The 14,345-nt window shown below is 32.6% G+C and overlaps 2 protein-coding genes across 2 annotated transcripts; one reads left to right on the top strand and one right to left on the bottom strand.

Annotated features, from left to right (window-relative positions):
• The first annotated feature begins 891 nt into the window (after positions 1-891).
• LOC124540831 (RNA polymerase II degradation factor 1-like) lies at positions 892-7,331 on the top strand. Its single transcript, XM_047118555.1, has 7 exons — positions 892-943; positions 1,309-1,437; positions 2,048-2,263; positions 2,345-3,669; positions 4,594-4,675; positions 5,252-5,325; positions 7,027-7,331. Exons 1-7 carry the CDS (start codon positions 938-940, stop codon positions 7,094-7,096), a joined length of 1,902 nt encoding a protein of 633 aa, XP_046974511.1. The 5' UTR covers positions 892-937; the 3' UTR covers positions 7,097-7,331.
• A 1,846-nt stretch (positions 7,332-9,177) lies between these two features.
• On the bottom strand, positions 9,178-11,493 carry LOC124540786 (putative uncharacterized protein DDB_G0282133). The gene is made up of 2 exons (XM_047118503.1): positions 11,351-11,493; positions 9,178-11,267 (listed from the first exon to the last, which is right to left on the bottom strand). The coding sequence occupies exons 1-2, from the start codon at positions 11,368-11,370 to the stop codon at positions 9,191-9,193; spliced, it is 2,097 nt and encodes a 698-aa protein (XP_046974459.1). The 5' UTR covers positions 11,371-11,493; the 3' UTR covers positions 9,178-9,190.
• Positions 11,494-14,345: the final 2,852 nt, after the last annotated feature.

The following is a 14,345-nucleotide window of genomic DNA, read 5'->3' as shown; positions in this document are numbered from 1 at the left end:
CATTGAAATAGTTAATAAATTTATCATAAACATTACATGTCATAAAACAAAGTCGCTTACCGCTGTCTGTCCCTATGTATCTTTCAAATTACTGTCCTGAAATCTTTCAAATTACGCAACGGATTTTGATGCGGTTTAATAGATAGAGTAATTCGAGATAAAGGTTTTTGTTTATAATACGTGGAAAATATAGTAAAGAAACACTGATCATTTAGACATTCTCTATTATATTTAGTATCAGCATTGCACTTTGCTAGGTAAATTTTAAATGCCAAAATAATCTGTTAAATCTTCACGCTTAAACTACTAAAACGATTTAGATTTAATCCCGGGGATGACATAGGTTAGTAATCATGAAAATAGGGATCATTTTCATTTTAAAGGTGTGAAAATGGGGATGGATCTTTGTATAGGTAATCATTGTATATGGTAGTAAAGTGCAGATTTGTGTGGTTATTATGTTTTATAAATTTTACGCGGGTAATGACGCCGCTTCAGCACTATTGGTACATTTACAACGTTGCTGGCTAATGTCGATTTTTGGGAACTATTTTCTCATAAACAATTTTTATATATCTGCATTAGTGGCAGTTTAATATGATTAAACATTCATTATTTTTATACTTAAAATTTACTTTGACACAATAAATTAAGAAGAAACTGAACAGTATGATTCATTCAATATTGTTTAGCAAAAAAAAATGTCATTGTAATTGTGGACAACTACAATTTTAAGAAAACCCATACAATTAAAACGTATCGCTTTTATATCGTACGTATTAAAGTTCAAAATTGTATTCGATTTAGATTTATGATGGAATGTTTTAAGGAACACCGCTAAGGTCGATAACGCGCGCGGTCTGAATGTCAATTTCCCAAAGCTATTGTCTATAAAAGCAAGGTACACGAGGATGACACTAAGCGAAAGTCGGCGAAAATGAAGGTGATTACACGTTTTTATTGTTTTCGTTAAGTGATGTGCGATCGATGATACGTTTTAATTCGTAAAAGTGTTGAATTTTAATCAAGTCTTCGATTTTAACGTTGATTTTATTTGGATCAAGATATCCAATTATACGGTTATTTTTTGAGTACCTAAGATAACTCAGTTGTTAGAAAAAGTGAAGTTTAATAGAAGACCAAGGGTTCGAATCCAGACAAGCAGTATAGCAAAACGATTTTTATGCCGTTTTGTTGTTTGTAATAATGAAGATGAAACTTGAATGTGTCGGATGAAAACCAAATCTTTTCATCCAACCCAGAAACGAGATATTTACAGGATGTTTGACTTTTACTTTTTATTTCTAGGAACTTTTGATGGTGGTGTCGTTATTGTTGAGTGGGGTAGTGGCTGAGGCGCCAGCTCCTTACCCCCCCAGTGGTTGGAGGCCAAATGGACCAGCCTTCGAATTACCGGAGCAAAGACCACAATCATTGGTATTTTCTTTTCATTAAAATAATTTACACAACACATCTACACTTAGTTCCAAACACTTGACATATTGGAAGGTAATAAGGTTTTACTAAAAATCTCTATCTACATGTATTATACCAGTGTCTGTCTTTGTTAACAGTTTATAACTATTCACAAGTTATGAAAATTACTCAGCATTGTGTAATTTGTTTAATCCAAATCCAATTACATAATTACAGTAACTTTAGTCACCAACTTGTTGGCAAAACAAATATTGCCAATTTACGCCGCTTCAGTATTGGTTCCAATGTCTTAAATTTTTTATACATTTAAAAGGTTCATACGATCTTTTTAATTATTTTAAACAATACTTCGTTCATTTAATTTCGAAATTTGTGCAGAATGTACATACTTTGCTTAATATAAACGGCATATTATTTATAAACGTTGTTAAGCAAGACAACAGTAAAACACGGATTTATCTTTTTAAAAAAATAAGACAGAAATTTCACATTATTTAAATAATCTCGCAAAATTTATGACTGACGTCAACAATCAATAAAGTTAACCTATATAAATGTATTATAAAAAAAAAGTTATATTATCGTAATACAACTTGACATATATTTCCAGACGCCTCAAAAACAACAATATCTACCACCTGTCGATCCTAGAAGACCGCTACCACCCAACAATTTTGATGATGCTGTCGATGTCTCCGTTCAAGGACTTCCAGTGCCTGAACAACAGCCCCTATTCCAGCTGTCACCCATTAATGGTCAACAATACACTGGACCCAGCATCAACGCTGACGTTGGAAGACTTAATCCCAGTTTTCAACAGGCTCAGGTTCATATTATTAATTTTCCCTAGCTTATGATATATTGCGTTCATCGTAATTTTGAATTAAATTTTATGTTGTATTTTCAGTATCAGCAACAGTTGGAAAAAGCACGTCAGTTTGCAAGGCAGAGAGAGTTCGAGGCGACCCGCGCTAATATACCTTCAAATGGTCTACCAAACCAACAATCACCTAGACAGTTCGCTTTCCAAACCACATCAACCACGACAACCACACAAGCACCCGAACTTAAAACACCCAAAGCAGAAACCACAACCGAATCTTTCGATTTGAATGAAGGTGAAAGCTTAGACGATGCAAATGACGCAAAAGATCAAAAGCAAAAGGTCTCTGTTGAAGTTTCCAAGCAAAACTTACAGGAATATCCGGCTGAATTGTTCTTGCAGCCTCTAAGTCAGCTGAATGCGCAGCCACAGTTTATATCCTTGGCACAATTAGGTCAATTGAGAGCACCGCTTTACTATCAACCTGAACAAGTTGCATCTGTTGCGCCTGTTGCACCTGCACCTCAAGGTTTTGATGGCCCAGCTCATCTATCTGCGTTGCCATCAGTTTTAGCACAGACTCAATTAAGTCAACAAGCTGTAGCTCAGAATCAAAATTTTGCTCAAAACCCTATAATCGTACAACAGGAACAAGCACCACTAATTCAGGAACCCTTAAACCAATATCAGCCCATAATTAATGCGTATCAACCCGCGCAACAGGCTCAAGCTTTTCCTCAATACCAACAACAACCATTTATTGTTCAACCGCAAGTTCTTAATCAGATTCAACCTAACCAGTTCCCTCAGCAGCAACAACCAAATCAATTTGCGCAACCAGAACAACCTAATGTTTTTGTGCAAGCTCAACAACCAAATCAATTCTTACAACCCCAACAACCTAATGTTTTTGTGCAACCGCAACAACCAAACCAATTTCTGCAACCACAACAACCAGGTATTTTTGCACAGCCACAACAACCGAATCAATTCGTCCAACCACAACAACCAAATCAATTCCCGCAACCACAAAAACCAAAAGACGTCGAAGAAATAGAACAAAATGACCAACAAGTTGTCTATCAAAATTACCAGCCTCAGTTCTATCAACCACAATTGCCTTCAAATCAATATCAAAATCCCGAACAGCCTTTATTCCTGGCTCAGCCTGCTCTAAATTATCAAAATCAGGATCAATACTACCAAAATCAATTCATACCTCAGCAGTACGACCCAAGTCAATACCAATTGCAGCCTCAGCAGGTATTCCAGGACCAGAATGCTTTACAGAGCGGTCTTGATATTAATCAGCAAGGTAACGGTATAGATGAGGAGGAGGAAAGCGATCAGGATGAACAAGAAGACGAAGGTTCCACAGCGACAGCTGTTGCGACGGCATTCGGGACAAGGTCAGTGCGTACTCGTATAGAATGCCAATAATGTTATCGTATTTGGTAATGTTTTGAATAAATAAGTGATGCATCGTTCCATATTGTTGGGATCGCATCGTGCATAACTGATGTATCGATGTGAATTCTTGAATACATACGATCGTTAAGGACAAGTAAAGACCTTGTATTACGATATACATTTGGACATTTTACTTCATAGGTGATATAGATGACTTGATTAAATTTATCTCATTATCTATAATGATATAATAAAGGCCAGTTTGTTAGTTTTGTTTGACGGATCTTATTTGTATTGAATAATTTTATAGACTATTTAATATAATACTTCAGCTGATGGAAATGACGTTGGAACATTTAACGCTGGTTAAAACTTTTGAAACAGCTAGTACGTTTGAATTAGTTTAAAGAGTTTTTCGTTCATTTTCGATAGATTTATTTTTGTTATAGTGCGCACTGATATAGTTAATATTATTATTAAAAACTTGTTAATCTGAGTTACGAGCATTAAAGATTTTCATCGCTTTTAGTAGTAGTCCATGGCACACAAGCGAAAGATACCTGCAGGACATGTTATCGTGCGTAGTGTGAACCCAAACACACAAATATGCTCTCACAATTCATCAAGGGTCATTAAATATAATGATATAAAAGAATTCAAGCACAAAACGATATACCTGTTTAAGTTACTTTCTGAGAAACGGTAGTGTACTCCTTCCCAGGGTGACATGTACGATGATGATACTGCATGTCTCAACAGCAATATCAAATAACCTTTTATCAGACCTATTTTTGAACCCTTAGTCTGCAATCTTATATCAAGCCACTAGACAAATGAATTAAATAGAAATACAGGAAACAAAACCTTTTGATTTGATTAATTAGAGTCGACATTGTGTACAAGTTAAGATTTATTTATTACAGAACGCAACCACGTGTCGTGGCTCAATACGGCGCTCCATCAGCTCAGGGGCAGACCACGACGACTGAATCGTCAGTTCAGGAGGTAAAATATACCCAGCTTCCCTTTAGTTACGACAATGAATAGTGACACGAATACTACAGGTTTTCACCTAAACAAATGTTACAAGTCTATAAAATAGTTAAATCAAAATTTGCGTATTGCAATGCTCGATTGTCTCTCAACGGCCTGTAAATTTCCCACTGCTGGGCTAAAGCCTCCTCTCCATTTGAGAAGAAGGTTTGGAACATATTCCACCACGCTGTTCCAATGCGGGTTGGTGAAATACACATGTGGCAGAATTTCTATGACATTAGACGCACAGGCTTCCTCACGATGTTTTCCACAACTGATCACGAGATGAATTATTAACACAAATTAAGCACGTGAATAATAATCAGTGGTGCTTGCCTGGGTTTGAACCCGTACCCACTGGGCCATTTCTTATTGATGATTGATTATTGTCTCTCAACGTTGTAATTTTACACATATATGTAATGCTTGAATCGTCCCACCTTTAGCTTTGATTTATATATTTTTTAAATGTAGTTTTAAACTTGTATTCGTTACATTTGATTATTTTTGTTTTGGTATTAATATTCATTATTGATTTATCCTTAGACTGAAAGCGAAGATGCCCCAGCAATTGCGCAAGCGACTGCCGTGAGTTCGGGACGAAGGAACGCCAGATTCAGGTTGAGTATATATTATAAAGACTACCAAGATGAGGTGTCAAGTTTACTACTGATCACAACAGTCTGAAAAGATTATCGTATCGCTTTCTATAAAGAGTTGCCTGCGTCTTCGCTATTGTCGTGTTGGTTGTCATGTGTTAGACAAAGAAGGTAGTGTATGTCCTTCTTTGGACTTCAAGTTTGCGTCCTACCAAATTTCATCAAATTCGGTTCAGCGGTTTGGTTGTGAAAGGGGGACAGACAGAAAGACAGAGTTACTTCCACATTTAAAAAGATAATATATTATACCATAATACTGTAAGCCGATTTTAGTCCCAACTATTATGGGACGATAGCTGCATAGTGCATATAAGGGATCATTTAGGAACTCGTTTTGAAGAGCTTCAGCCGTAGCTGTGCAATTAAAGATTCTCGATTCCAATTTTATATAACTGTTATGATTTGACAAAAAAATCAATTTTAGAAGGGAAGAGAGCAGCAGTATGGCTGTATAAGAAAATGTAAAACCTATGAGCAGACAATGTCATCATATCATGCTTTTAGAAATTTGGGAAATTTGTTGATAAAACGCGAAGTTTCGGTTGCGACCTAGTAGTACAATATTAATATAGAGTTAGAAGTAATATATTTGTAGTAAAATATTTTTTCACATAAATTCCGAGAAAAAATTTAATTTATCAAGCCGGTTAATGAAAATGAAAATTCCAAATTAAAAATGCAAAGGATATTTCGTCCTAGATGGTCCGGAATGAAACCTTAATCCAATTTATAATTAATATTGTGGTTATACGTTCGGATACATTTACCAAAATATATAATCATTATTTTCGATTTTTTTTTTTGTTAAATATTCAAATGTTTTTAGCTGATGACAAATGTCATCATTTATTTGAATATCGTTACCAACAAATGAGGATAGGTTATTTTTTATTATTCATAAATACATAAATAAAAAAAATATGCTAGTAGATGTCGTTCCTAAGAAGAATTGCCAATAATAAAAAAATACTTACGCGTAGAGGTTTCAATATATGTTATTATTATTATAGTATACTAGCTGTGCCCGCGACATTGTACGCGTTTAAATTTAACACAAAAAAATAGCCTAAGTTAATCCCTATTATATCAGTTATCTGCCAGAGAATGTCCCGTTAAAATCGGTCCAGCTGTTCCAGAGATTAGCCGGAACAAACATACAGACAGACCGACAAAAATTGTAAAAGATGTTATTTTGGTATATGTACCGTCTATAAATACATTGAGTACATAACGGCTATATTAATATTACAAGCCGACACTCCAATTTTATTATACGTATAGATTATACAAGCAGCTCCCGTTTTTACTTTACATTATTGACGCTACAAGAGTTTTAGCGTATGTATATTGTTGTTGTTTGTTATGAGTCGAGATGGCCCAGTGGTTAGAACGCGTGCATCTTAACCGATGATTGCGGGTTTAAACCCAGGCTAGCACTGCTGATTCATGTACTTAATTTGTCTTTATAATTCATCTCGTGCTCAGCGGTGAAGGAAAACATCGTGAGGAAACCTGCATGTGACAAATTTCATAGAAATTTTGAATTGGAATATGTTCCATACCTCCTCAAAAGGAGCCTTTATCAGTGGTAAATTTACAAGTTGTTGTTGTTGTTGTTGTTGTTAATGTATATTGTTGTATAAAGTAATATTTTATTTGCAGAAGCCGTCGCGTGAGACCCATCTTCACAGTGGACAGATCCGGTCATTTAGTCCTTGAAAAAAACCAATGAGATTGAAAATACAGAATAAAATTAAACAAACTACACAGTATTAGCTCTCTAATTTGTATTTGAAGTAATAATTTATCGTCCTAATATTTTGAATTTCTTAGTGTGTTCAATTAATGTTTTGATTTATTACATATAAAACTTGTTTATTAATGCTCGATATTTCAGTCATATTATATACTATCGATGTATACAATATGTCTGAAACATGGAGCATATGTCTGAAGCATTGGGTGCAATAATGATACTAAATTTAATACAGAATTCGTTTATTTACGACATCACATTAGAAACTTTTAAAATGATCAATGTTTCTTTACTATATTGTCCATTTATTATATACAAATTTCAATTCCTCTCAAATCACTTTATGTATTTAAAAAAACCGCATCAAAATCCGTTGCGTAGTTTCAACGATTTAAGCATACATAGGGATATAGGGACAGAAAAAGCGATGTTTTATACTATTTAGTGATGAAAATTGCTTATTAATGCTCAATGTTTCAGTAATGTTTTATGTAAACAACCAATACATAAAGGAATACATAAAATTTGTGATAAAGTAGAATTGTTATGATATTGATATTTAAAAAAAACATGCCTAGTCTGTAGTACGGATTTGTCTGTTTAATCTTGCTTGAGCTGCCTAAGAAGTGCTATTTGTTTAAATAAATAAATGATGATATATATTTAATATTCCTGATCCTCTAATAATATTTTTATATTAATTCAAAACGTTTGTAATATGTATGTGTATATATATTTTATTTAATAGTCAGGACGATGATATTACAGGAGCTAATTTGATTATCTATTGCAAGTGACTTCAAAGTATTATTTATTGAGGTATTCTGAATAAAAATTTTGACAAACACAAAATGTTGTTGTGTATTCTTAATCCAAAAAAGAATTATTAAGCCAAAAATCCATAGAATACATAGAAACGAACTAAAATCGCGAATTGAAATCCTGTAAGTTTAGTTTTTAAATATTTCAAGAAAATATATCATCGGAAATTGCTTGAGTTGAATAATATTCTGCCACAAGTGTACCTAACTACATCATAACTCCTTTAGATGATGGGAGTGGAGTAGGAGTGGAGTCTACTATCTTAATTGGTAGGCTTTACCTATAACATGGATACAATTTTTATTAATTTTTTGTGTTTATAATGCATCTCGTGCTCAGCGGTGAAGGATGTTTTCCTTGTGTCGTGTCGTGAGGAAACCTGCATGTGTCAAATTTGTTAAAATTCTGCCACATGTGCATTCCTCCAACCCGCATTGGAACAGCGTGGTAGAATATGTTCCAAACACTTAATGGCAGAGGAGAGCTTAGCCCAGCAGTGGGAAAATTACATTCGGTTACTTTACTCATTTTATATAAAATAGTTTGGCATACTGGCAATTGGATTAATTAAATATAAGGGTCATCACTGGGTGGTGGCGTAAACATTGGCACTGTAATAAATATTAATAATACCTTACTTTATAAATGCACCACCAGCAATGTGCACAAGATGTTATGTCCTTTGTGCGTGTATTCAAACTGACTCACTCACCCATCAGACCCGAACACAATAATACTTACGTATTGCTGTCTGGAGATAGAAAATATGTTCTGATTAGATTGGCTTTTACAGAGCAATATTGTTGAAATAAATATTTTTTTAAAAAAAAAACCTTCAACAACTTCAAAATTAGAACCAACCTGTAAACTAAAAATAAAAAAAATTATGAAACTTCGACCGATTTCAATGTAACTTACACTGTTCCCTAAGTGAAAGTGTACCTAACTTCAATTAAAAATGATCATCGCAATACGACTTCTGATTTTCGAGAAATTCGTAGACAAACATACAAACATAGACTTACGAAATTTAGCACACGTGCTTCCATCCATACAATGTCAAATCAAATCAAATCAAAATGAACTTTGTCGAACTGAGAACCTTCTTTAGAAATCGATTAAAACGTTATTTACTTACAATTTGAACTGTAATTAATAGAGAATACTTATATAACTATAGGATACTCAGGCTATTATTAATATGGCAAGGTCATTATTAAATTTTTTAATAAAACTTTACATCAACTTTTACAAAAACTTCGTACTTATGGCAAGAAAACAATAAATCATGAACAAAGCAAAACAGAATATGGGCACACTTACAATAACAAGAAAATTCTCCCTGATGAATCTTATCGGACATGCAACTACATGCGGTATGTAATTATTTTTAGTAGAACAAGTGATTTTTAACCCATCAGCCAGTGAAACGGCTGTAGAACGACCTACTTCTGTATCTTTTGAAATACGCGTCGAAACCGGCGGCTTTATGATATCCAAAACGTGTTCAATCTTTTTATGCAGTGTTTCTAAACTATTTTTATATATATCGTTAATATTCTCACTTTCCGCGTTCATATTCAATGCTAACTCATCTATTATTTGATTGTTCACTAAACAACATTGTAAGCACTCGTCTAGAGAATTTGGTTCAGCCATCTTTAAGTTCATGTTCGATTCAAAAGTACTTAAAACATCTTTTATTTCATTCTTAATTTTTTCCATTATTGATTCTTCTAATTTTCGTATGGCATTATCAAGAAATGTTGATAGCTTTTCCCATAGATCTGCAATTGGTATAAAGCTACGAGATTCTTCTGAACAAGTTCTTTTCCGTGATTTATCTGTTTCATTTAATATATCTTTAATAGTGTTTTCATTGGGTAGATATATATGATTAGGGTGTCCACTATCATTATCTTTGTATGATATTTCATCCATATTTTTAAAAATCATTTGATGTGTTGTAGTATTATAGTCATTTTCAAACGTACTTGCAGGCTTCGTTTTAATTTTATCGTTCGTAATTATAACGTTATTACAGTTGTCTATGTAAAGATTTTGGCACTTATTATCAGGTATGTTTGGATATACTTTCATATTTATAATTGTATCCAATAAAATGGGTTTCGTATTTTGATTATCTAAAGTCCGGAAATCGTTATTGGTTATTTTTAATTTATCATTAATCCCTTGAGGTGTCAGTGTACGTATAGAATCATTATTATTATTTTTGAAATAAGAACTTGTCTTAGCCATTACGAAATTATCATTTTCATTAACTAAGTCGAAATTCGTTTGAGGCGGTGTTAATGTTACTGAACTATCTTCGTTTGAGCTTATAATTGTAAAGTAATCTTTTGTACTATTCGTATTTGACATTTCAGAGTTTGAAGTAGATGTTACGGTATCTAGCTGGCTAATAAAGCTCTCAGCACTTGTAAGACTTTCTTGCAAAATAATACTATCTAGAGTTTCTTTTTTATTGTAGTCTAAAATAGAGGTATTTTTAACTTGTGCTACAACTATATTAACTACCCCGGTTGTAAAGGCATTTTTCTTTTCATTAAAGCTTTTATTGATAATATTATTATGAGGATGTACTAAGCAGTTATTATTGCAATTATCTTTACTTTCTTCTTTATTTACTAACTCCATAGGCTCACTTTCACTTTGGAAATTATTATTTTGTGACGTGAAACTATGTTCTGGAGCTAGTATTTCCTTTCTCATTTCAAATGATTCTTTATCAGCTTTATTATCATCTATTTGTGTAAGATTTGGTCCAAAAATATTCTCTTTGGCAAATTGTCTTTTTATTCGCTTTGTTGGATGAACTGTTTTTAAAACAAAGTCAGCGCGAAGACTTCTTTTCATTTTTCCAAAACTTGAACTATTTCTGTTATTATTACATCGGTATGATTCTAACTTTTTATTTATATTTTTGCTACGTTGATTTTTGAAATGAACAGTCCTTATTCTTACTAAACGCGAACATTTATTATTCTGTGTTTTCAATTTGTGGATATCTTTGATTTGAGGATTCCTTTCAAAAGTTTTGCTGGCTACTAAATTATGGCTGGAACTTGATTTTAAATCTATTAAAGTAGCCAATGATTCCGAATTTATGTACTTCATTTCTAAAGTTTCTTCATTATTAAATTTAATGCTCTGTTGACTGACATTTTGACTAGAACTTTCGACATCATCCTCAATCTTATTCATAAAAGTATTTTCTAAATTTATTTCTGGTAAGCTGATTTGTTTTTTATTAATATTAGTCATTTCTGCAGATTCCATTCTAGTTTTCTTCGGTTGGGATGTACTAAAACAAAATTATTATTAATAACGTAACTGTTGCACAACAATATTAGTTTGAGTGATTAAAAGAAAAATATGTATCCTCACCCAACTATAATGAAATACATTAACTAAAACCCTAAATCAGCAAGAGGTATGGAAAAATCTGCGGAAGGCGCATTCGCCTTAAAACGCGCACCTAATGTAAACCGTAGTAAATCGTGTTTCTGTCTGAGTACATCTTTTATCACATGGATATAAAACAACCATGAAACTAGTAGTAGTGGTATCCATAACAGTAGACAGTAAAAACATCCTTCCCAAAACCCCAATCCAGAATTGTGCCTTATCGTTAATTTTTTATCAAACGAATTACTATCAATGTCTACACAAATGGTTGAACTGGAATTATCACAGAGCTCGCAATCATCACATGTTGTTGTAAGCTCTGGGTCATAATTACAGCCTATCTCTTGATTATAATTCGAAAGCATACAAAACTGCTTTACATTTTGACAACCATTTCCTTTTGAAGTTGAACGGAATGGATTGTGATGTTGACATATATTTGTAATTTTTTCTTCAGGATTAACTAAATCATCACAATAAAATGCCAACAACTTATTTTTCTCCGTTTCCTTTGAAAAATGAAGTAATGATTTCGATACTGTTGCTTCTTCAGCTAGAGTCATATCTGTTACTTTTATTATAGACTCACTGTCTATAATATTGTATGAGGTATGTTTCTCTTCAAGATTCGCATTTAAATTGTTGGAATTTTTATGTTTTGGTCCTTTTTTTATCTTAATTCCAGACACTATTTCACTTTTTGGTTTGTTTGAAAACTGAACACTTTTAGATGACTTTATAATATTTGATATACTTGTATTTACAGTTTTCATAGCAGGTTTATTTATGGTGTAAACGTCTATACCAGTATTGTTTAATATTTCCTTGAGTCCATTTTGTTTCTGTAAACGATTATTAGCTAATTTTTCTGCGGTTGTTGCTAAAGATTTTATAATCATTTTTAATTCATTTATCTCTTGAGCTATTTTTGAATGTTTTATATTAAGAGGACTTTTTTCAGTTTCTACTTTGTTATTATTTTCGGATATATCAGTAGAAGTTTCTCTACTAATAATATATTTTGCTTGGCTAGCAGCTCCATCAAGTAGGGAAATAATATTTTGCTTATCACAAGGGGTTACCTCACGTGCGACTGAATCAGCTTGTTTTATTTCTTCATTATTTGAATACACTAATAAATCACAATTTGCAGTTTTATTTTCATTTCCGTCTAAATCATTAAAGTTATCGTTTTTATTATCTTGGAATGGAAACATATTGACGTGAATATCTACTTTTATATCTTTCTTACCATCACAACTCGAAAAATATCTGATAATACTTTGAAAATGTTTTAATAATGTTTTTTCTTGGTTTAGACTATTTGATTTTCGAAATAGATAAGTAAATTGTTTTGTATTTATATTTTTTAAGTGATGAGATTTTGATAAGTTTTTCTTACATTTATTGCTTCCTCTATACTTAGGTTTCAGATTTTTGGTTCTCCTCGATGCTTTCAATTTGGAATAACTTTGTTTATTTTTATCATGATTTTCGTAACTGTGTGTTATTAAGTCAATAGTAATAAGTGGATCGCTTTGATCTTCTTCGTTTGGTGAATTACATACATCTATATATTTAGTGTCATTTGAGTTATTTTCTTTTTCAGCATCGTTAATATTTCCATTGGAACAATTCATATGATTTGTGTCACTGTATATATTTTCATAAAAACTTTTAACGTTATGGGAATTTGAATAATTTCTATTTGTTTGGATATGGCGTATAGTTTGGTTGCTTTCTTTACAAGTAGAATCAACAATGGAATCATTTGTATCCGTTGATGATTTAGGCGTGATTAAACTTTTAAATTTTATATTCGTATCGTGATCGTACGTTACACAATGTTTAGTGAAAGATTTCGTCGGTAACGTTAAAAAGTCCAAATTTGAAGATTGGAATATGTAGTTGCTCGATTTACTTATTGATAGCAAAATTTTCTTGTGACGAAATCGTTTCATATTATGCCGAGACTTTCTACTTCTTATAGTTTTTTGTACGTTTCGTGGAAGACTCAGTGTCGATATGATTCTCAGATATTTTCCACTTAAGGGTATACTTAAAACGGAAGCTTCTTCTATTGGCTTTGTAGCTTGTAAGGCATTTTTCAAACCTTTCGATTGAAAATCGTTTTTCTTGTTTCTGTTACAACGGCCGACTTCAATATCAACAGTGTACGTACACGAGGAAGATGTATCCTCTTCTTTTGTTTGCAATTCTAGCTTGTGAAGTATTGAATCAAGCACAGTATCAATTTTTTGTTTAGTCTCTGTCTTTTCTAGTAAATATGTTTTAATCCAATCGTTGAGCAAGTTTTTAAGGTTATCTATCACTAATGATGTTAGATTAATATTAAAATGTTTATTAGTAGGGTTAAAATTCTGTTCGCTGTCGCCACAAGCACTAGTGTCATGTTTAAATTCGTCTATTGTATCGATTTCTGTTTGATTTATGGAATACTTAGACTTCGCAGAAATTGCGTCTCGATTGGAAAACTTGTTTCTTCGCTTCCTGTAATACCTTCTGAGTATGCATATATCCGTTTCTATACTAAGATCTCTTTTCACTGTTCCGTTATCTTTATAGTACTTATCTTTCGGTAACTTTCGTTTCAGTTGCAATAACAAACTTCTAGTGTAAATATCTGATGTGCCAGAATATGTTTTCGAAGTGCGAAATGTGTTCGTAGAATTCTTAAATATGACCTTAGTTACGTTTTCTCTAGAATTAATGTTCTGATTCCGGGTCATGGTGGTTTAACTTCTCTATCACCTGCTTTCGATATCTGGATTCCCACTCTTCTGCAAGCAAATATCAGTATTCAATTCATCCTTTTCAGATTTGCATAGATACTCTCTAAAATATACTTATTTAAGTATTTGTACTAATAAAACGTATACAAACAAATTCAAAGATATTTTGTTTGATATAGAACCTTTTTGGATTGATGTACTCTTTGAGTATTTTGGAATTA

This window comes from Vanessa cardui, chromosome 26, assembly GCF_905220365.1.
Source record: "Vanessa cardui chromosome 26, ilVanCard2.1, whole genome shotgun sequence".
In the NCBI taxonomy this organism is placed as follows: Eukaryota; Metazoa; Arthropoda; class Insecta; order Lepidoptera; family Nymphalidae; genus Vanessa; species Vanessa cardui.
The sequence above is the reverse complement of the archived record's forward strand: the minus strand, read 5'-3'. Positions and strand labels throughout refer to the sequence as shown.

Coding starts and splice junctions, on each gene's coding strand:
- LOC124540831 (XM_047118555.1), top strand. Junction 4,676..5,251: donor CTGAATCGTCAGTTCAGGAG/GTAAAATATACC, acceptor ATTTATCCTTAG/ACTGAAAGCGAAGATGCCCC. Junction 5,326..7,026: donor CGAAGGAACGCCAGATTCAG/GTTGAGTATATA, acceptor TTTTATTTGCAG/AAGCCGTCGCGTGAGACCCA.
- LOC124540786 (XM_047118503.1), bottom strand. CDS start 11,370: ATGTATTTCATTATAGTTGG. Junction 11,268..11,350: donor ATGTATTTCATTATAGTTGG/GTGAGGATACAT, acceptor ATTTTGTTTTAG/TACATCCCAACCGAAGAAAA.